This window comes from Cryptomeria japonica, chromosome 11 (assembly GCF_030272615.1).
Source record: "Cryptomeria japonica chromosome 11, Sugi_1.0, whole genome shotgun sequence".
Classification (NCBI taxonomy): domain Eukaryota; kingdom Viridiplantae; phylum Streptophyta; class Pinopsida; order Cupressales; family Cupressaceae; genus Cryptomeria; species Cryptomeria japonica.
The window spans coordinates 129124047-129148307 of NC_081415.1; the positions used below are offsets into that span (position 1 = coordinate 129124047).

The window sequence follows — 24261 nt, forward strand, 5'->3', positions numbered from 1 at the left end:
GTTTCGTTCTGCTTGTCGTGGGAATGAACCGTCAATGCAAGCACATTTGGGTGGTCGGGTTTACGCTAGGTGTGCCCTTTTCTCACTCTCCAAGGCATTTGATCATTACAAGCCAACTTGTAGCGACGTTTTCCCTTGAGCGCTCAAAGCGAAAAAAAGGGTCAAACTTTGACATAGCGTAACTCGGAGACCGTGCAACTTATGGATGGTCCATTTGAACCTATGGGGTCATGTTATCATTGTCTACAAAATCCTATCTTAGTTTTGGGTAACTCCATTTTGTTTTCTTGTGGTGATATTTTTTCTGTCACATAAAAAACCGTTAGTGAGAGGTGGCAAAATAGTGCATCTTTCGTTTTGCTTGTCATGGGAACAAACCGTCAGTGTGAGCACGTCTGGGTTTACACTAGGTGTGCCTTTCTCTCACTCCCCAAGGTGTCCAATCATTACGAGCCACCTCGTAGTGACGTTTTCCCTTAAGCGCTCAAAGTGAAAAAAAGGGTCAAACTTTGACGTAGCCTAACTCGGAGACCGTGGAACTTATGGATGATCCATTTGAACCTATGGGGTCATGTTATCGCTGCCTACAAAATCCTATCTCGGTTTTGGCCAACTCCATTTCGTTTTCTTGTGGTGAGATTTTTTTTGTAGCATTAAAATCCGTCAGTGAGAGGTGGCAAAATAGTGCATCTTTCACGAACCATCAATGCGAGCACGTCCGAGTGGCTGGGTTTACACTAGGTGTGCCGTTGTCTTTCTCTCCAAGGCATCTAATCGTTACGAGCCACCTCGTAGCGACGTTTTCCCTTGAGCACCCAAAGTGGAAAAAATGGTCAAACTTTGACGTAGCCTAACTCAGAGACCATGGCACTTATGGATGATTTGTTTGAACCTATGGGGTCGTGTTATCACTGCCTACAAAATCCTATCTCGGTTTTGGACAACTCCATTTTTTTTTCTTGTGGTGGGATTTTTTCTGTCGCATCAAAAACCGTTAGTGAGAGGTGGCAAAATAGTGCATCTTTTGTTTTGCTTGTCGTGGGAATGAACTGTTAGCACGAGCGCATTTGGGTGGCCAGGTTTACGCTAGGTGTGCCCTTGTCTCACTCCCCAAGGCATCTAATTGTTACAAGCCACCTCGTAGCGACGTTTTCCCTTGAGCGCCCAAAGCGGAAAAAAGGGTCAAACTTTGAGGTAGCCTAACTCGGAGACCATGGCACTTATGGATGATCTGTTTGAACCTATGGGGTTGTGTTATCACTGCCTACAAAATTCTATCTTGGTTTTGGGCAACTCCATTTCATTTTCTTGTGGTGAGATTTTTTCTGTCGCATCAAAAACAATCAATGAGAGGTGGCAAACTAGTGCATCTTTCGTTCTGCTTGTCGTGGGAACGAACCGTCAGTGCAAGCGCATTCGGGTGGCCAGGTTTATGCTAGGTGTTCCCTTGTCTCACTCCCCAACGTGTCTGATCATTACGAGCCACCTCGTAGCAACGTTTTCCCTTGAGCGCCCAAAGCGAAAAAAATGGTCAAACTTTGACGTAGCCTAACTCAGAGACCATGGCACTTATGGATGATCCATTTGAACCTATGGGGTTGTGTCATTTCTGCCTACAAAATCCTATCTCGGTTTTGGGCAATTCCATTTCCTTTTCTTGTGGTGAGATTTTTTCTGTCGCATCAAAAACCGTCAGTGAGAGGTGGCAAAATAGTGCATCTTTCGTTCTGTTTGTCGTGGGAATGAACCATCAGGGTGAGCGCATCTAGGTGGTCATGTTTATGCTAGGTGTTCCCTTATCTCTCTCCCCAAGACGTTTGATCGTTACGAGCCACCTCGTAGCGACGTTTTCCCTTGAGCGCTCAAAGCAGAAAAAAGGGTCAAACTTTGACGTAGCCTAACTCGGAGACCATGGCACTTATGGATGATCCGTTTGAACCTATGGGGTCATGTTGTTGCTGCCTACCAAAATCATATCTCGGATTCAGACTATTCATACTAGCCCTTCAAATCGGGTAATTCAATAATAACTCAAAACTTTCCCAAAACACTTGGAAAAAAAATTGCATATTCATATTGAAAATTTGCAAATCAGCCCCATGGACACTTTTATATATAAAATTTGGCATCTTATATAAACTATCAAACTCATTGCTGTTTATATTTACAAAATTTTGCATCTAAATATGCAAATTACATCTCGTTGTTGTTTTTTTATACAAAACTTAGCATCTAGATATGCACATTACAACTCACTGTTGTTTTTTTATACAAAATTTAGCATCTACATATGCACATTACAACTCATTGATGTTTTTATATACAAAATTTGGCATCTACATATGCACATTATAGCTCATATTCATATTATAGCTCATATGCATGTAGAGCACATCCAAAAAAGCGAAGTTACAATGTTTCGCAAAAGATAAATATTGTCAAAATTATTCTACCATATTGTAGAATTGTTCTTCTAGATGGCCCAAAATCAATCAAGTGAACCTTTTGGATCAGCTCTAACCCTTAGTGTCTCAAGTATAGCCTCATGGTTTGATTCACAAACTTTCCACAAATCCTTGTTAAGAGGTCTACCACGATATTTAATCAAATGAATATTTGTTGCAAGAAGAAGGTTTGAGTAATGAAGAATATGTCTATGTGTCTCAAAGTCCTCAAACAACCAGGCATTAGAATTTTTGATAGGGGTACCTGCATTTTATAGAAGAATAATGCCAAAATCAATACAATGACTGCTAAATAAATGAGTTTAAGAGGTCTCAATACAACTCGACACAAATGAGTTTTACCTTCTAAGCCATGTCCCTGTCACAACAACGGATCCTATTAGGTACTCAATATCCTCTCCATCAACCACTATAGAAGTCAATTTCTTTTTGGCCTCAATACAATGACACAAAAAGTAATTTGTTCCTTCTTCGTTGTTCTCATCTGCAATAACTGCATATACATGACTTGCATTTAATAGAAGGATATAAGTTAATACTAATAAATTAAGCTTAAAATTGTAGCACATTGCAACCTAAGTTACCTGGTTCAACTATGTCTGATACATGGTCAAAATCCACTGATGCTTCAATCCGGTTCATTTGTAGTGCTCTAGGAAGTTGATATGTATCTAGGGTTTGCAAAGGTCTACAAGACCATTGGTCAACCCACTCTTTTGATTCACATTCATCCCACAAAAAATGCATACACGAAGAGCAAAAGCATGCAATATGTCTAGTATAAATAACTAGTGATGTTGCATTTGAACTTCTAAATGAATGCATGTCACTTGATCCAATAAGTGTACAACAATCTAGATAGTTTTCAATGTTACATTCACTTATTAACCAAAAATATCTAGAAACCATAGACTTATCTGCATTACTTGGTCCCATCGTAGATCTACACCATTACACAATTGTTTTTTCATCTATTAACATTGCACCACCTTCGTACTTCAATTCCTCTCTAGTAAGAACTCTTTTCACACATGCTCCCACACCATCATGCTCTCCCTTTCCATGCCCTGCCTCAATGAAATTCCAAAAATGTTGCACACCACTTGTCACATGCATCCTAGTCAACCAGTAGAACATCCTTGCATTTTTTAATTGTGTGGTGCAATTGTCCAACCATATTAAGTGTTGGTTGTATCTTATATCTCTTTTCCTTAAACTATCATAGAAGACTATAAAGCATCCTTGCACAAACTCTGAGGAATGTGTACGATCATTGTTGATATAGAAGTGATATTCTCTTATAACCTTTCTGTCCTCCTCGGTGCTATCATGTGCATGCATGAATGCTATGTATACAAAAATTGTAACTTGTGTAGAGTGGTAATACATAGATTGTACTTCATTTTGTGGCTTTAGTGTATAATTCTCAGCAAAATCAATGACAGAGACAATAGTACCAAGGGGGAAAGTGTCCTTACACAACTTGAATTGCTCATCTAACCATCTAGCTCTATGTGTGTGACCTATGTACTCATATACTAGTTTCTCTTGAAACATATTCATAAAATCAGCTACGCATATATCCTTTTTCACTAACTCACACCTCTTTAGTTCTTTTCCATCTTTAACACCATATGTTACTGACTTATATTTTCCAATAGAAACTAGTTCTTTACCAATTTCATGTGTGCTATCCAGATGTAGGCATCTATGCAACTGTTGCAAACCACCACATGTAGGACAAAAACCTCTCAAACACATCATCTTATAATAAATGCACCCATCATCTCATCTACATAGTACACTTGAAATAAATTCTCTCGATGACTTAGGAGGTGCTTGTAGACCACATTCCTGCAAAACATTGTTAGTGTGCAAAGTACAACAGATATAGCGATAAATATCATAATGCATGGAAAATTCAACATGGACCCTACAACAACATGTAGTACATGCATGATTAATCTTAACATAAAATGGTTTTGTCATCTCAAAAAATCTTTGACTAATTTTAATCTGAGGAAAGCTTTGAAGAAACCTTTCATAAAATTGTGTTTGAGTTGTATCTAAATAGTGTTTTGGATGTAGCTCACGATTACTAATTCCAATTCGCCTTCTAACAACATCTCTTTGGTTGGGTGAAACCCTTGTGTTGTCATGCCAAAATCTCTCAATTAACATTCTTAGTGCACCAACAACAACCTTGTCCTTGCATGGGAGTCTACCGGAGAATGCCCAAAGAGAATTATTGCTAGGATCTTCAATTTTCTCTCGCCTCTCTAAGGCATAGTGTAATGTGGTTCTACTTATCCTTAATGACTTGCTTGTTTTGCTTATTAAACGATATTTTTTCATTTCCTTTCCCATTATGGTTGATGTGAGGACACGATGAGTAACATTAGCATCTTTAGTGCGGGATTTTGAACCAATGGCTTGGTATGCATCAAAAACATTTCTCACAATGGTTCTTTCACTGTTATTTTCAGATGTTCTTAACCCCAAAATTTTCATTGTCTCTCTAAATTTCAAATTTTTAATCATTTCAACAACTAATTGGCATCTTCCACTTTGATTTAAGTTTTCAAAATAGTTATTCCAAATTCTTCTAACCGTTCTTCTACAAGTTCTTTCAGAAATTTTATCATGCATTGGCTTCATAATATTTTCATCAATATCTATTAGGATCTTTGGTTTTCTACGAATTATTCTAAGAGGTGTTAAGATTGGTGCATGCTCTTCATTTTCATTAGGTGCATTATGTGCATTGATCACATCAAATTCAAATGGTAAATCTTCTTCAATTTCATTAACATGTGCATTCACCGAATCATTTTCAAATGGTCTATGTTCATTGCATTCATTAGGTGCATTCATCATATGTATTTGAATTGGTGTATGTTGATCATTTTGATTTGGTGCATTAATCATATCAATTTCAATTGTTGAATGTTCATCACTTTCATTAGGTGCATTAGATGATGTACCTTCATGTAATCTCTTCATACAATCCCTTTGTCTTTCCTCTGTTGCCTCTCTTTGTTCATTTGTTCCTCTCTTATTCTTTCCCATTGTCCTACACATAACATCATGATGACAATCCACAATCAAATAGCAAAAAATCAAGAAATGATCATCATTTTGTTATAATCTAAAGTAACAATAATAAAATAACTTCAAAAAAAACCAAAATACAAGACAAATAAATCATAATCAAAGCAAAAAAAACAACAAATGATCATGATTTTGTTATTATCTAAAGTAACAATTATAAAATAACTTAAAAATCAATCATTCCAAAGAAAAAGTGACAAAAGAATATGAAAACCTGACTGTTACTGTCCCAGAAAATCATGTGCAGAAGTAGTGGGGCCTTAAAACAACTTGCAATGCTATTTTTTAGGCCATTGGGACTAAAATATATAAAGATTTTCCCATGACCCATACGGGTTATGGAAACCCTATATGTCAACGTTCACAATTTCTCATAACCCGTCTGGGTTATGTAGAACTAGAAGTTTTGGCCTTAGTTCTACCCATATGGGCTATGTAGAACTAGGAAAAGGAGAGGGGGAGAGGGAGAGAGGGAGGGAGAGAGAGATAGGGAGAGGGAGAGAAGGAGAGGGGGAGGGGGAGAGGGAGATTGGGGAAAGGAGAGGGGGAGAGGGAGAGAGAGGGGGATTGGGAAAAGGGAGATTCGGGAAAGTAGAGGGGGAGAGGGAGAGAGAGGGAGATTGGGAAAAGGAGAGGGGGGAGAGGGAGAGAGAGGGAGAGAGGGAAAAACAGAGGGAGAGAGGGAGAGAAGGAGAGGGGGAGGGAGAGAGGGAGAGGGGAGAGAGAGAGAGAGAGAGAGAGAGAGAGAGAGAGAGAGAGAGAGAGAGAGAGAGAGAGAGAGAGAGAGGGGGAAAAGGAGAGGGGGAGAGGGAGAGGGAGAGGGAGGGAGATTAGGGAAAGGAGAGGGGGAAGAGGGAGAGAAAGAGAGATTGAGAAAAGGAGAGGGGGAGATGAAGAGAGGGAGGGAGGGGGAGGGAGGGAAAAGGAGAGGGGGAGAGGGAGAGAGAGAGGGGAGATTGGGGAAAAGGAGAGGGGGAGAGGGAGAGAGGGAGAGAAGGAGAGGGGGAGGGAGAGAGGGAGAGAGGGAGAATGGGGAAAGGAGAGGGAGAGAGGGAGAGAGAGGGAGATTGGGAAAAGGAGAGGGGGAGAGGGAGAGAAGGAGATAGAAGGAGATAGAGGGAGAGAAGGATGAGGGGGAGGGAGAGAGGGAGATTGGGGAAAGGAGAGGGGGAAAGGGAGAGAGAGGGAGATTGGGAAAAGGAGAGGGGGAGGAAAGGAGAGGGGGAAAGGGACAGAGAGAGGGAGATTGGGAAAAGGAGAGGGGGAGAGGGAGAGGGGGAGAGAGGGAGAGAAGGAGAGGGGGGAGGGAGAGAGGGAGAGGGGAGAGAGAGAGGTGGGAAAAGGAGAGGTGGAGAGGGAGAGAAGAAGAGAGAGGCGAGATTGGGGAAAGGAGAGGGAGAGAGGTACAGAGAGGGGAGATTGGGAAAAGGAGAGGGGGAGAGGGAGAGAAGGAGAGGGGGGAGGGTGAGAGAGGGAGATTTGGGGAAAGGGGAGGGGGGAGAGAGAGAGGAGGTGGGATTGGGGAAAAGGAGAGGGGGAGAGGGGGAGAGGGAGAGAAGGAGAGGGGGAGAGGGAGAGAGGGAGGAGAAGGACGAGAGGGGGAGGGAGAGAGGGAGAGCGAGAGAGCGAGATTACGAAAAGGAGAGGGGGAGAGGGAGGAAGGAGAGAGAGAGGGAGATTGGGGAAGGATGAGGAGAGGGCGAGAGGGAGAGAGAAAGCAGATTGGGAAAAGGAAGAGTGGGGGAGATGAAGAGAGGGAGGGAGAGGGAGGGCAGAGAAGTAGAGGGGGAGGGAGAGAGGAAGGGAGAGGGAGAGGGAGAGAGAGGGAGAGAGAGGGAGATTGGGGAAAAGGACGAGGGATGAGAGGGAGAGAAGGAAGAGGGGAGGGAGAGGGAGAGAGGGAGATTGGGGAAAGGTGAGGAGGGGGAGAGGGAGAGAGAGGGAGAATTGGGGAAAGTAGAGGGGGAGAGGGAGAGAGGAGAGAGAAAGGGAAGAGAAGGAAGAGGGGGAGGGACGAGAGAGGGAGATTGGGGAAGGAAGGAGAGGGGGAGCAAGGGGAGAGAGAGGGAGATTGGGAAAAAGGAAGAGGGGGAGAGGGAGAGAGGAAGGGAGAGGGAGGGCCGGAGATGGGGAGAATAGGATAAAGAGAGAGAGAGAGAGATAGAGAGAGAGAGAGAGAGAGAGAGAGAGAGAGAGAGAGAGAGAGAGAGAGAGAGAGAGAGAGAGAGAGAGAGAGAGAGAGAGAGAGAGAGGGTGGGGGGGAGAGAAAGAGAGATTTAAGATAACGAAAGGGGGAGGGAGAGGGGGGAGAGGGAGAGGGAGGGGGAGAGAAAGAGAGAGAAGGGGAAGAGGGTGAGAATAGGTTAGGATAATGTGTGTATGTGTGTGAGAGAGGGAGAGAGAGAGAGAGAGGAGGAGGAGGAGAGGGTGAGAGACATGAGGTAGAGAGAGAACAATAAGGAGAAAAGGGTGAGAGAATAAAAAAATAGAGAAGTGTGATGGGGAGAGAGATGAGATAGAGCTCAAGGAAGATAATTAGGGCTCAAAATAGACAAAGACAATGATGGGGGAAGTAAGACGAGAAAGAGAGAGAGGAAAAGAAGAGGTACATGCATGTATACAAACATATATACATATATCTATATAAATATATGTATATATAACTATAGATATGCATATATACATACATAAACACATATTATCTAGGTATGTCTAAAACATGTGTAGTAAATTCTAAGTTTACAAGCATACATTATTATGTCTTCATAACTCGTACGGGTTTTGTGAAACCAGAAAAAATGTTTTTAGTTCTTCATAACTCGTACGGGTTTTGTGAAACAAAAAAAATTATTTTTAGTTCTTCATAACTCGTACGGGTTATGAAGAACTGCGAATAGTACTTTTGATTCTTCAAAACCTATGCAGGTTTTGGCTTGGTAAGAGGGTTGGAAAATGACCCTAAGGCTTGCAAGCCCATTTCCCTCCCTTTTTTGTTCCTTTACACGTTTTTTCATCCTCCACCATGATTTCTTGACTTCATCGTCATCAGGTTTACAAATGATGAAATGGGTATCTCTAAAATTACCACCATAATCTTACACATCTTCTTAGTTTTCTGACTATTTAAACTTTTTAATTTTTGGACAACATTAGCATAGTAAACTTTAATTTTCTTTATCAATGCCTTGACAGTCCTCACAGACATATGTCTAGCATTTTTTTAATAACTTTTGATATACTTTACCAAATTCAAAATAAATTATATATTATTGTTCTACACTAGATTCTATACACTTAAAAAAAAAATGTGCATTTTTTATTATTTTGATGCAAGTTATGCCCAACGCACAAACAGGTACCAAATTTTTAGGATGCAGTCACTTCCAAAAATCATAAAAAATAAAATACTTGACGAAAAATTACAAAAAAATATACAACTTCTAGATCTCACTCTTACCTATCATCCTAAAAAAGGGTTTTGCAAAATTCTAAATCTAACTATATATTTTATGCAGCGCATGAAAACAGCTATGTTATATTTTTCTGAAAAAATTAGGATTAGTTTTTCGTGCGTGAAAGGTTTGACCCTCTTAATATTATCCAATTTTTTTTTAAAATAGTAGTTTAGAAACTAGGCTACAATTCTTATTATTTTTTCAACGCCTAGTTTTGAGTGCATGACCTTCAAATAGCTCTTTGAAGTTCAGGTTTACCTATTTTCAGAAAAAAATAAAATTGGACACTTATACCCCCCTTTTTGTTCACCATCTTGGTGCACTTACCCACAAAGGGCTTGTAAGAACAAACCAAAGAGGTCTAAGACAATTCAAATACAATTTCAAACATTTTCAAACACCCACACATGACATATTACACCATGTGATCAAAAGGTCTTGTTGGGAAAGGGTTTGGGGTTGTGAGGTGTCTTCGTTTAGGGGTTGAGTACATAGGAGTAGGAGTCTCCTTGTGTAACCAAGCTATACCAAGTGGATTGATCCTTGGGAAGGATCAAGGAAAAGCTTAAGCACCTTTGGAATCTTGAAGGTATTGGACCATTGGATGGTGCTAAGTGCTAACCCATAGAAGAAGCGAAGGAAATTGCTCATTAACACCAAACCCTCTGCATCATATGACCTTCAAAAGTTTGGAGTCTTGAAATAGGAAATATCAAATGCATCAGACACATAAATGAGATGTAAAAGGGAGGGAAATGTGTTGATGTATGTTTTGACACATCATAGGGCATCTAGATTGTAGATAAGGCCAGTTATACTTTATTCGGCGGATTTAGCCCACGGTTTTGTAATACCGTTTGGGAAAGTTTCTTGTGTTGTATCTCCTATATATGACGTGTCTTAGATAGAGGTTGTGTGTAAGACTCTTATGGCTATTGAGTTACCTTTGAATCTCTGATTACTAGTAAACCTATAAAGAAATGTCTCTGCAAGTATATTGTAATCTTTAATTGATTATTGAATAATATATTGAGTTGCTTTTGGAGTGTTGGGTTTTTCTCCCGGAAGGGTCTTCCCCATGAAAATAACTATTGTATGAATTTATTATTATGTTTATTTTTGTTAATTTTTTGTAATAGCTATAACGATCTTTAAAAGTTTTCAAGTTATTCTGCTCTCAAGGTTAGTGTAGGAAGTTGTTATCCTGCTTAATTTCCTTACACCAACTTAGAATTAATAAAAATTGACATAAAGTGAGATTTGAACATTATAATATCGCCAAATTAAGCTCCCAAAATTTGGGGAAAAAAGTATAGGATAGGAATTCTAGCATTACAGTCTAGCTGACGTTTTTCCAATTTTCTATGATGCAAGATATAATGATTATAAAGTCAAATCCAACATGGTAGCTCAATCCAAAGTGTTTAGATATGCAAAAATGTGCTTTGAAGATTGTAATTAGGACATTATTAGAATTAATTGAAATAAAATAAAAAAGGGGCCTGCCTAGGGTTAACGGTTCAATTTTATGATATGTGCATTGTTGAGAGATGACATTAGATTTATTTTAATTAATATCTAAATGTCTAAAGGAGCCTTATAAATGCAAAATTAAATGGGACACACTAAGACAGGTGCTAACCTAAACATCGAAATGGATAACCCTAATTAGGGGTGTACAATTCATGACGCTACAATATGCTTTTTATTAAGGATAAAACAAGTTTTGAGGGGACTTTAAACCCCCTATAATGGGTTTGAAAAGGACCCAAAACCTACTAGAATTGGTGGCAATCTAGAACCCCGAAGTTGCAAAAAATAAAATAAAGACATGCAATAGCCAACCAACAACCTAATAGCAGTAACAAGACATTACTGATTAGGCTATAACATCCATAAAGTCTACCAAGATAGCTAAGATAATCATGAAAAAGGGGGTTTTCCAGGCTCCCTTAACTTTCCAAATGGGTTTTGAAAAGTTTCCCATAACCTTCATATAAAGAAGCAAGGATAAATCGTAAAAAGTTTTCTACAGAGTTGGGTTTTAGAAAGGCTCCCAAAACCTTCTATTGGAGCTCACACATAAACTTGTTAGACACACACAACCTAAACTCCACCAAGGTCTCCACTTTCATATGAGAAAGTTGAATGAAGAACAAGAGAAAGTTGTAAACAACATCAATGCAACCTCTCACCAAATTTGGGACATCAATAGCCCCAAAAAAACTCCTTCCACTTCCACCCACCAAGCAATTCTTCACCAAGATTAAAAAACATCCACCTCAATAGTATCAGTAACGACTTAGGAAGGAGAGAAAGAGATCCATAAGTTGACCATCCCCACCATCAAGATAGCCACATCAATAGGAGAGATAGGAATAAAAACCAGAGTAAAAACAACACAAGCTCACAAGAGAAGACTAAAACTAACATGACACAAGTCTCCAAAATTCCAAAAAAAAGCTAGAAACACCTCAAACCCACATAAAACCTTAAACTAACACAAGGGGTATCTCCAAAAATGGCTCCTAGAAGAACATAAAAAACTAAAAAAATGAAGCCCCACAAACAAAACACTCCCCTAGAATTAAGAAACCCTAACAACCCCATAGAAAAGGATATTAGAAAACGAATAACCACCAAAACAAGGTTCAAGCACCAATAGTTCCACACCAAAGAGCTAGCAACCAAAACCAAAGGGGCCAAGCAGGCCATAACAAAGAAAGGATGACAAACAAAGCCCCCTAATCTGGAACCACTAGCAAGAAAAGATGTCACATTAGCCTCCTCACAAAAAACTAGAGTCACTAGAACAGCTAGATGGGCCCCATCCATCGAGAACATGATTCCAAACTCCATAATGGCCATGAAATCGAACACTGATGGCAAAAGACAGATAGGAGCAATCCCCACCAAAGAGAAGGGGCAACCCTTTGTTGAAAACAAAACTTTTACCACTGCAAAATTCCAACAAGGCATCAAGGACCACCAAACAGACCCCACCAAAGAGGAGGGACAAAATTTTGCAAGAAACAAGACTCCCAACATAGCATAGGCTCAATAGGGTACCGTAGACACCATGACACGTAGCGAGTACAGAAAACAGGCAAGCAACCAGCAAAGGGGAAGCCAAGCCCCCAAACCCACAAACCACATGGTAGGAAATAGCAACGACCACCACAACAGACATGCTGGTGGTTCTCTGTAAATATTCCAAGTATTTGCCTTCCAATTCTACGCACCTATTGAAGGCTATGACCCAGCTACCCTTGAAACACATGCTCCACCACTCTGCCATGTTAATTTGTCCTGCATTCTTTCGGAATACATGCAGGTTCTTCCGGGCTCCAAACCATGAATGGCGGATGTGAGCCGAGGGAAAACCAGGAGGCGGCAGTGTCAGATTTGGGACTATTGTGCTTTTCTCTACAATGGCGGCTTCATGACCTAGAAGGAAGCCCGAACTGGAGGCAGACGTGTTGACGAAAAATATGGTGGGAATACGCAGTTTGGCGGCTACTCCAGAAGCCCAGTACTGCGTCATATCGTGGATTACAAAATCCGGTGAAACCCTTCCCAACAGGGCTTCGAATGGTTTCTCCCACTCGTCCATGGCTTCGACAAGTAGGCCAAATGGGCCACCCTTAAACAGCACACACTAAGCTTTGACTGCTTAGGTGGCTGTGGGCCCATTCCTTCCCATCCGTTTCCGTTAAGAAAACAATCACCGTTAACAATTTGAATTTTGAATTTGAAAACTCTTCCCGCGTGTTTCTTTGCATAGAATAAACCGAGTGGGAGAGGGCACTCTCGTCTACCTAGCAGCTGTCATTGAATACCTCACCGCTGAGATATTTTCACGACCGTTTCTGCTTTATGCAGCGGAAAGAAAACATGGAAATCCTCACAACGCAGTCAATGCAGCAAACAGGCTTCCATTCCGATCTGTATTATTTGCCAACGTACTCTCCGCCTGTGCCAAAATGGGAGCTTTGAAACAGGGTATGGGCATCCATTAAAGCAGAACGTAAGGACATCCATTAAAGAATGACGTAAGGGCAATTATTATCAGATGCTACAATTGGAAATGCTCTGTTTGACATGTTTGCAAAATGTGGAAGTATGGATGCCTCAAAGAAACGTGGTCTCATTGAATGCCATGGTTGCAGGATATGCACAAAACGCATTTGATGAAAACGATTTAAAACTTGCAACCAAATTTGATTGGCTGGTATAAAGCCAGACTATGCGACCTTTGCCAGCCTGTGGGAAAATGAGAGCTTTGGAACAGGGTATGGACATCCATCACAGAGATGATGTAGCTGCAACTGCCATGGTAGACGTATGCAAAATATGTAAGCTTAGACAAGGCAGGCGAACTGATTGACAGAATGCCTCAAAGAAATGTGTTCTCATCTGAACGCCCTTGATTGCAGGCTATTAACAATATGGAATTTGGGGTGTCTTCACGGTTGCCAAAATATCCAAAGATGGACTGCAAAAACACACCAAATATTTGCAAACCTTAAAGATGGTCTGTAAGTGTTCCCAGATATCATGCAAAAAACCTTGAAGATGGTCTGTAAGTGTTCCTAGATATCATGCAAGAGTGGATTGAGGAGACATTTCAAATTTCTCATCATGCAAAAGTATAATGCACTAACTATTGTTGAATGATTTAAGGGTACCTGAGATGCCAATTAAGAGTGATTTCTAAACATAAATTAATAATTTTCAATCCATTTTAAATATATTAGTAGAAAATCAAAATGCTAGAAATTTTTAACCTTGGATGTTCAAATTTGTGACTATCATCCTTGAAAATAAAGAAATAAATTATTAGGAAAACCTGATCAATGACACCTTACATAAGAAATTTTTATAAATTCAAGATGCGAAATTTTCTACATGACTTCATATCCAATTTGGCTTATAGCAAGGAAAGCTCCTTACCTTGGATTAGTTAAAGTTGGAATTATTGCCCTGGGAAAAAAAAGGTTTATGAATCCTATCCTTAATTAGCCAAGACAAAAACATTTTCAAAAAGGATAAAACTATTATGTTCTATTTGATCATTTTGATAGAGAAAATATAAAGAAATGCCCACTTCTAGAGGATACAACTACAATTTCAAAATTAGAAAATTGGTTCATCTAATTTCTAATTTTTGCATATAATTCCTACCCATTTCTTCTCCTTCCCTACAAACTTATGTGCAAAATGTTCAAGATGCCAGGAGTAGGGGAAAGAGTCAAAAGAACTTGATTCATCTCTTGTTGAATTTTTAAAATGCCCTAATATCACAACCAAGAAAATGAAGAGGGTTTCCAAACCTTTAGTAATAAATTTGTAAACAATTTCAACAATGTTATACAAACCACCTCAAGCAAAGAAAAATATAGTTATTTATTAATTTATACTAATACACCATAGTCAACGACAAAAATATTGGTACACTCTAATTAAGGATAAAGACAAAGAGACCTCCAACTATCTAATTATCAAGTGTTGAAGGTTAATTTTGGAGTATAGATAAGACAATTATAAATTGAGAATAATCTCTCTATCATTACTTCCATCATTTCTAAAATGAATAAGCAACTAGACCTATCATAAGCTAAAAGAACAAGTACTTCAATTGACCTCTTATATTAAACACCTAGAGTCATACCTCTCCAATATTCTCAAATGTTGTTTTCTATACCCACTGTTATCTCTCATGAGCATGCCTTAAAAATTGATGAGATGAAATATATTGCTAATGTAACGAAGCAATGACTGAAAGAAATACTAGCTCATGGGTCCATGGTTATTAAAGATTCCACAACCATACTTTAAAGAGTGACAAATATAACACTTTGGCCAAAGTTTTATTTTTCATAAAAGTCATTGTTCACTCACCTATTACTCAACTTGGAGCCTAATATGTTCCTAGGGTTTGGTAAGAATAAATATAAAGACCAAAAGAATTAAATTTTTTTTGCAATCACAAATACTTAATGGTATGGACTTCCCCTTTGCATCTACAACCTAGAATATAGAGTCACTTCTCCTAAACAATTGCCATTAGAGTCACTGGTTATCAAGCAGTTCCTGCACATAAGGAAACTCATGCTCAAATTCAATCTCATCATTGTGCTTCAGCTACTGTAATAAAGTGTTTGATCAAATAAAAAATGGGCTAGCCTTTGATCGAATATGATTATTGTAGTGCATAGAAGACAAATGTTGTTTGGGTATGTGCAAGCTAATGAGTCACAAATTCGCGGAAGTCTGCGCGTTGGAAAACGCGCTCCGCAAAACGGGCCCCCGTTTTTAAAAAACGGGGGCCCGTTATAAAAAACGGGGGCCCGTTAATGGTTCGGCCTCCCGAGCCGAAAGGTCACGGGGTGCCGAAGCCAAATAAAACGGGCCCCCATTTTTAAAAAACGGGCCCCCGTTTGTAAACAAAACGGGCCCCCGTTTGTAAACAAAACGGGCCCCCGTTTGTAAACAAAACGGGCCCCCGTTTGTAAACAAAACGGGGGCCCGTTTTAAAAAGCTATTTTTACCCTTTTTTTTGGATAATTTTTCATTTTTACTATTACACAAGAGGATATCGAAAACGGGCCCCCGTGCTGTGGTTTCCACTTCAAGCCTCCACCACTATCCCAGGTACACATTCTATCATCTATTTTCACATTTCATAATTTTCTTGTATATTTTTCTCTTTTTTTTGTGTATTATTTAGTTTTTTTTTTATTATTTTAGTTTTTTTTAATAGTAGCATATAAATAAATTATTTTTTATATTTGTAAATTCTTGATTTTGATGTAAAATATTTTTGAACAGTTAACCCTAAACCGTAATCAACAAATTTAGAAACCAAAACCAAACCTAGATAATTAACAAAATGAAATCGACACAAACAAAAAACCGAAAATGAAATGGGAACAAAAACAAAAACGTTCGAAAATGAAATCGACACAAACAAAAAACCGAAAATGAAATGGAAACAAAAACAAAAACGTTCGAAAATGAAATCGACACAAACAAAAAACCAAAAATGAAATGGAAACAAAAACAAAAATGTTCGAAAATGAAATTGAAATAAAACCGAACATATGTACCTAAATTGTTCTTAATCCTCATTAGGCAATACAAAAGTTACCACTAAATTAGTATAACCTTAAAAGTAATTAACATTAAGTTTTTCAAATTTTAGATATGAAAGTTTAGGCTTAGGTTTATGCCATGTCATGGCATAAAGGTCCTATTATGTCATGTGATGGTATAAAAGGATCAATTATGGACACAATTTTAGAGCAAAACTAGATAAGTTACTAAAATTGGAGTTTGGTTTACATAGGTTCATAAAGGAAGCTAATATGCCAAATATATAATTCATTAATACAAAATAAAAAATATTCTTGATTTATAATGTTGATTGATAATGAGTTTTCTAAATGGGGTGCTAATTATATATACATCCGAAAGATTTGAAAAATATAATTCCCAAGAAGTATTTTGAATATACAATTGAGGATATATATAATCTCTTGGTTAAAGATGCTTAATTTCGATGAAAGTTATTTTTTGTATTACTATGTAAGAAATCCATAAATGGGATGAAAGTAAGACATGGCCATCTAGCATAGATCATCTTATATGTTGAAGGAGTATTTTGAGTTATATTAGAATTATTTGATGTGATTAAGTCCTAATTTTAGGATATGTAGAGTTCTTTTACTTTTAAGGTTGAAATAAAACATGGTGATTATGTTTTATTATCACTTTTATGCTTAACCTAGGTAAAAATTTTAATGGAATTATTTTCATATTTAGATATATAGATCACAACTTATTATTATTTGTATGTTTCTTGTTTCTTTGAAAGAAATGCGTATTGATTTATTTATAAGTAATAATTTATCTAATTATGCATTTATGAAATATATAGAAATTGAGATTTTTTTATTGAGGCTAATTAATTTTAAAACTCAATGGTTATATCCATATTATAATAATTTATTTAGAAAATATGTGACAACATGCTTAGTGTTAGACCATTTTGTCTTATATTGGCCTAGACATTCACTAGCGTTTAAAATATAATCTTTTTCTTGGTTTATTGGTTAAAAATTACATTTTATTAGTTAATTATATTAAAATTATTTTAGAGGAACCCTTTGAAACCTTCAATATAAAATTTGGAGTTAAAAATAAGATGATCTTGGCATTTTTTTTACTTCTCACCTACTTAGTTAAACTATCATGCTAGAAAAGGGTGAATATCATAAACCATGCGGAAAATAACATTTTGGACCATTGGGTAATTTTGGTAAGGTGTGAAATATTTTAAAAGGGGAAAGTGCCAATAGTAAATAGTAGATGCATTTTTAAGAAAAAAATTCTAAAGCAAGGTTGACTATTAGAATGTACCTTGATGTATTATTTTCCTATTTTATTAGATTATAATTTTATCTTCTTTGTTACTTATTTTTCCATTTGTTTCATAATTCATGTCTCAAGAGTAAATAAATAATTTTTTGTAGGACTAGATTGAGAAATTGATTATCTCCATTGTTCATTCTTCTATTATACATTCCTTGAGGTTTGAATATTGTTTCCACGTCATTTTGGATGTATAAGTTTTTTTTGGGCTATGTATATAGTGATAATGTCTGAGTTCTTTTGTATTAGAAAATGATGATAACCTATTCTCATTCATTCCTTATTTTCTTACAAGGATTATGTAACCTTTCAAATTGTTAAGTTAAAATCTATCATCTTATATGGTCATCATGGTGATTCATTACATGAACATGTTGATCCTTGTAATTGTCCTCTTTTGCTTAATGCATTGATGTTGTATGTATTATGTGAAAAATTATAATTACAATGACTACACCATTATTATAGATGAATATCTTAATTTAAATTATGAAAACTAAGATATTTAAATTTAATCTAGATCACAACTTGATTTGAACATTACATCATGTCCTTATTTTTGGACATGAACCAACTAACCTATGGGAATGCAACTTCCCAATCAATAACTAATTTACTAATTACTAACTATTAATTAACCTATAATTCAACATCTAAATATTAATTTATTTTATATTTTATTATAATCCAAAACTATTTAATGATGTAATATATCCAATGTTCTCCCCTTCTTACATATATTTGAACAAGAGATGGAATATTTCAAGACTTGAATGCAACCCTTATGTAAACTTTAATGATGTACATCTATTGATCCTCCTCACTAACCAAGAAACACTAGACTAACTCCATTAATGAATATTTTGAATTTAAAACCTATCAAATGTCTATAAAACATGAGAGAACCTAAAGGGTCTATATCCTCCTTGCCTAATGAGAGAGCAACATTTCTTTGAAAGTCCCAATGAGCCTCAAATGATCCTAATGAATGTAGGGCAGTCTTAATGAACCTAAGAAAGTCCTAATGAGCCTAAGAAAGCAATAATGAACTTTTGACAATCCTAATGAACCTAGGATAGTCCTAATGAACCTATGATAGTGTAAACAAGCCTAGTATAGTGTAAGAAAAAAACACTACAAAAAAGACCTCAAATGCGTTAAATGAATTTCCCAATAACGCACTCGTGTTTATCTTTTTTTGGTCATTTGGCTACCTTTTTTTACAACATCTTGGTGTATACGCCCCTAAGAAGACCTTTTCCTCAAAACTTTCTTGGATCTTGAACTCCTCATGTGCACCAAACATTTAAGTTGCCACTTGGAAGCTTCTAATGCACACAATCCTTTCAATCAATCTACTCCATTGATCTCTCAAAACAATCTTAGTATTTAATCCTCTATCCTTCATTTCTTATTCAACTTTGTAAGAGAATTTGTGTATGGATTGATATCTTAAATTTTATAGAAAGATTATATATGAAAACAAATGATTGCGGAGTTTTATAATAAATGATTTATAGGAAATAATATTTTTTGAAGACCTTTTGTAAATTATAATCTTGTGTAGATTTGATTATGGGAGAAATTTAATGGTGAAATATGCTTAACTCTTCAAAAGTTTTGATGTTTTGTCTTTACATGACAACCACTTAGAATATAATATGTTTTAAGTATGTCATTTATAGTCATGGGAGATTAGTTTTTTTTTAAGATTGTTTGAAGACTAATCAATGTAATATGAATTGATGACAATTATCTCAAAACTATGTAATTGAATTCTAATAAATTATCATGCGTACACTAAAACACTAGAAATATGGAGCATCCAAACACACACTTGCATTTTTCAAAATAACTTTAAGTTAAAGTTAACAAAATATTATGTTGTCTTAGTAATATTGTTTCCATGCTATATATTCTTACACTAGAAGGAGGATCATCTTATTTCTCACTTCTTTATTGATCTTATGTATGAAATATTTTATATTGATTTTAATAGTTGATGCATTTTACAAGAAATGAATTTATTAAATTGAATATATAATAGATTTATGATGTTTCATTGAAAGTTTTTATTAAGTTTTGTGCGCAAATTTTATATTTCAAGATTCAATAGTATGTACATGTATATTTTTTTAAGTTCAATATTATATTATATATTTCATGTGTATCTCATTCAACAACATAGAAATGTTACTATTTATAAATGTTTTTTTTTAATTTAGTAAAATAGATTCTTCTTTGACATAGAGTTGTATATAATTCATGTATATCTTTATATATGCAGGAGTTCTTTGCTATCATGGATGTTTTTGACATAGATGAACTATTAGGTGAAAATCCCCCACCACAACCCCCTCCTCCTCCTCCTCCACCACCACCACCACCACCACCACCACCACCACAACCCCCTAGATTGGATGAAATTCGTTTAAGAGAACGAATTAATGAAAACCTAAAAGTGATTGAACAAAACATTGCTGCTATCCAAAATGAGCAAGTCACGCCACCCCATCTTGTAGAGTTTGCAAAATCAATGCAAACTGTTGTCGAGTCAGTTAGATCTATTGATTCTCAATTAGATCAATTTCATAAACGACGACAAGAGTTGCGTGATTTTTATGCCGATGGTTTAACTTATAGACAAATCACAGATTTGAAAATAACCAAAGCTCATTTATGTCCATATTTTACCAACCCAAAAACAAGAGAACCAATGCAACCTAACCAGAAAAGAATTTCAATTAGGTGGTGTGTGCATCCAGAAATGGCTAGATACTTTTGGGATAGATGGTGGATGGTTTTTGATTATCCACCACATCGTAATTATGAGGTCCCTTTTTATTTTTTGAAGAAATTATACTGTGAGTTTGTAATGAACCAAAAACCAAATTATTTTGATATTAAGTCATTCCAGGGTGTTGGTCGTGGAATGCCATAGCATAGATTAGGGGCACGGAGTAATAATCCCCTACCGGATCCACCCATAGTTCCACTTGTTGCTCCATCGATTCCTGCAGATGTCCAAAATACATCATTCATTTCGACATTAGATGCTTTGACTTCCCTCACAGGGAACCTGAGTGAGCAAGCTGCTCACATGGCATCTGCTCCTCGATGGATGCCACATATGTGTTCGAGTTGTCATGAGATGTGTGTAGGTCCTACTACTGCTGCAGGATCTACTTCAGTTCCAGATGAGCATGATGCAGCAGATGATAGTATGATGACATCTTATATGGATTTTCTTTGCTCGGATGTTCATCTTGACCAGGTATAGATATATATACATGTACATGTCAATCTTTTTATGTACTTCATTAAATATAGGTATAAACTAAGTGCATCTCTTTTTTTATACAATCTAATACTTCATTAAATAAATTTTGTTTATGTAGATAAGGACTACGCCTAATATTAGAGTCAATATTGCATCTACTGGAAGACAACTCGGCACACCTTATGGGGTATAGTATAAATTTCTATCTAGACATTGTACTAGATCTTTTTAAGTTAATATGCTATCGTCGTATATTATATAAATTTTCATGTTGATACATTGAATGCTTCTTTCTCCAGGATTCGGGTCATGAGGGACCCTCTACATCACATCAAGAAGAGGGTCTGACTATTGTGACACCATCTATGGTATGTATCTTATAATTCTTAACTTAAATATGAACTCTTACAATATTGTAACTTTACTTGAAATTATTTAGTACACATATATATGTTCACTAAATATGATTTCATTAAATGCATGTATGCAGGTGGACACTACCATTAGGATAGGTTATCCTCATAATTTTGATCAGAGCCAATTTGAACGCACATCGACATCCTTTGAGGTATTAATATGTAATACTTAATTTGATCTTATTTTGACTCTTAATTTAAGATTTAATTGGACACTTTGAATTTGACCTTGTACAGGAGTTAGCTAGCACTGCATTTGGTGTTGATACTGCACAAGATACTGCTAGAGGAGATACTGCTAGAGGGTTTGATGAGCATATGGTAAGTTTGTAACTTAATTTATGAATTCTACTATATTTGATAAATGATTCTTTTAATAGTTAATTTCAAGTAATATTTTAATATTATTTTTTTATTGTACAGCATGAGACAGGTGGATCTGGACCACGTCCCGAGGACAAGAGAGATACTGCTACAAGATCTGATGAGCATATGGTAAGTTTGTAACTTAATTTACGAATTCTAATATATTTGATAAATGATTCTTTTAATAGTTAATTTCAAGTAATATTTTAATATTATTTTTTTATTGTACAGCATGAGACAGGTGGATCTGGACCACGTCCTGGGGACAAGAGAGATACTACTACAGGATCTGATGAGCATATGGTAAGTTTGTAACTTAATTTACGAATTCTACTATATTTGATAAATGATTCTTTTAATAGTTAATTTCAAGTAATATTTTAATATTATTTTTTTATTGTACAGCATGAGACAGGTGGATCTGGACCACGTCCTGGGGACAAGAGACCACGAGATGTTATTGATGATAGCACTTAAATTTTACTATTTATTTGGCTTTGATATGTACTTTTTTATGGACTTTACACATTTGTTTACACGTGCACATACTTTATATATATGGATAGTTGCATAATAGGATTAGATCATATATATTTTGTGCATACTTTATATATTTTGTGCACATTAGATATTATGTGGAGTGAACATCATGTTACCATCTAGACATATATATGGATTAGATATTATATGGATTATGTGGACTTGAAATTTTACTGTTTATTTGGCTCTGATATGTACTATTTTACGGGCTTTACATATTTGTTTACACGTGCACACACATACTTTATATATATGGATAGTTTCATAATAGGATTAGATCATATATATTATGTGCATACTTTATGTGTATTGTGCGCATTAGATATTATGTGGACTTGAAATTATGTGCACATTAGATCATATATATTGACTTGAAATTATGTGGACTTGAAATTTTGCACATACTTTATATATTATGTGGACTTGAAATTTTATTTATGGAAGTTGTGCTTAAACAACTTTATAGGCATTATGTGGACTTGTAATTTTATTTTTGGAATTTTATTTAAATGGTTCTTGTGAATAGATAAACTACATGTGCATACATCATGAACTAAGTATCGAAACATATCTTATAATTATAACATATTCTAAATCAAAAAGTATCATTTAACAAATATAATGAATAGAACTTGATTAAAACATAATTATCTCATTCATAAATTTGACCAGTAGTCTCTCATTTATGTATATTGTACACAAAATGTAATCAAGAAGACATATCTAAAATAAAATAAACAGTCTATTTAAATTATAATAATAAGGATTTATATCTCTCAAAATACAACATAAAGTATGCACAAACAATAGTAGTCATTGAGGGCAAGTCTACTCTGAGAGACCTAGAAAAAAAAATACATATGATTAGTTTTTATAATCAGGATGCATTGAATTTAAAATACAACATAAAGTATGCACAAACAATATAGTAGTCATTGAGGCCAAGTCTACTCTGAGAGACCTAGAAAAAGCAAATACATATGATTAGTTTTTATAATCAGAATACATTAAATTTAAAATACAAATGGATTTGCCTTAAGGGTACAAAAATTTAACTTACTTATAATTATTCAAAATGAAACATAAAGTATGCACAAATAACTTTGTTTTCATTGATGCCTTCTACTTGTGGTAGACCTGAAACAAAATTTTAGTAGATTAGATTTTGTAATTATGATTCATGATTTAAAATACTATATATAATATGCATCGCGACTTTTAAAAGGGAGGTGGATTAAGGGTTCAAATTATAACTTACTTGATATTCATTCTATTATACCATCTGCATCCTCTCTCTTTTGCAAAGCATCTATAATTGTCTCGTGCTCTTCCATAGAGAGAGTCCATAATTGTTTATTAGCAGGCCTGCCACGATATCTATCCAATTTTATATTAGTTGCCACTACCAAATGTGAGTAATGTATAATCTTTTTCTCTAATTCATAATCTTCAAATGCGGGCAATCCATTCTTTCTTGTTAGATATTTGCGTAGCCAAGTGCCAACAACAACCACAGATCCTGTTGGATAGTCATAACCATCATCATCTACTCGAGGAGTAGTTAGCTTATGTTTTGGCTCTACACATCGAGCCAACCAATACTCTGTCCCCTCTTCATTGTCCTCTGGTGCAACAACAGCATAGACATGTCCTGTGCACAAAACAATTTTATTTTAATATTTAATGAGAAATAAAAACAAAAATATACACTGTAAGATTTCATAAATTTATGTACTATTTAATAAATCAAAACAAATTTCAAAAATAATTTTACCTTGTTGTATAAGATCTGAAATGCGATCATAGTCATTTGATGCAAACATTTGATCCATATCTTCATCAGTTCTTTCATGCGGATCATTTGCACTATGGGTGTCAATGATCTTTGTTGCCATTCTTCAACCCATTCTTTATTCTCACAAAATTCCCAATCTCCGGAAACACAAAACTGACAAAAGCAAGCAAGTTGCCTTGTGAATATAGTCCATGTGTTTGAATTAGAACTCTTAAACGAATGCCATTTAGCTGATCCAATGATGGTATTACAATCATGCCGAATAGGAATACTATCTTCCTCTATCAACCAGAAGAAACGTCGAATTGCAGAGTTCTCAGTTGATCCTTTTGACAACTTTGAATTGCACCAATCTACAACTGCACGAGCATCTCTGAATTTCACTGCATCCTCAAATTTC

General features: G+C 36.1%; 1 protein-coding gene across 1 annotated transcript in view; it reads left to right on the plus strand.

Moving 5' to 3' along the window:
* Nucleotides 1–13277: 13277 nt before the first annotated feature.
* Nucleotides 13278–24261, plus strand: part of LOC131860083 (UDP-glycosyltransferase 91C1-like) — a 47073-nt gene continuing 36089 nt past the window's right edge. Inside the window, exon 1 of the mRNA XM_059214448.1 lies at nt 13278–13373. Coding sequence (XP_059070431.1) covers nt 13278–13373 — 96 coding nt within the window. The remainder of the gene's footprint in view (nt 13374–24261) is intronic.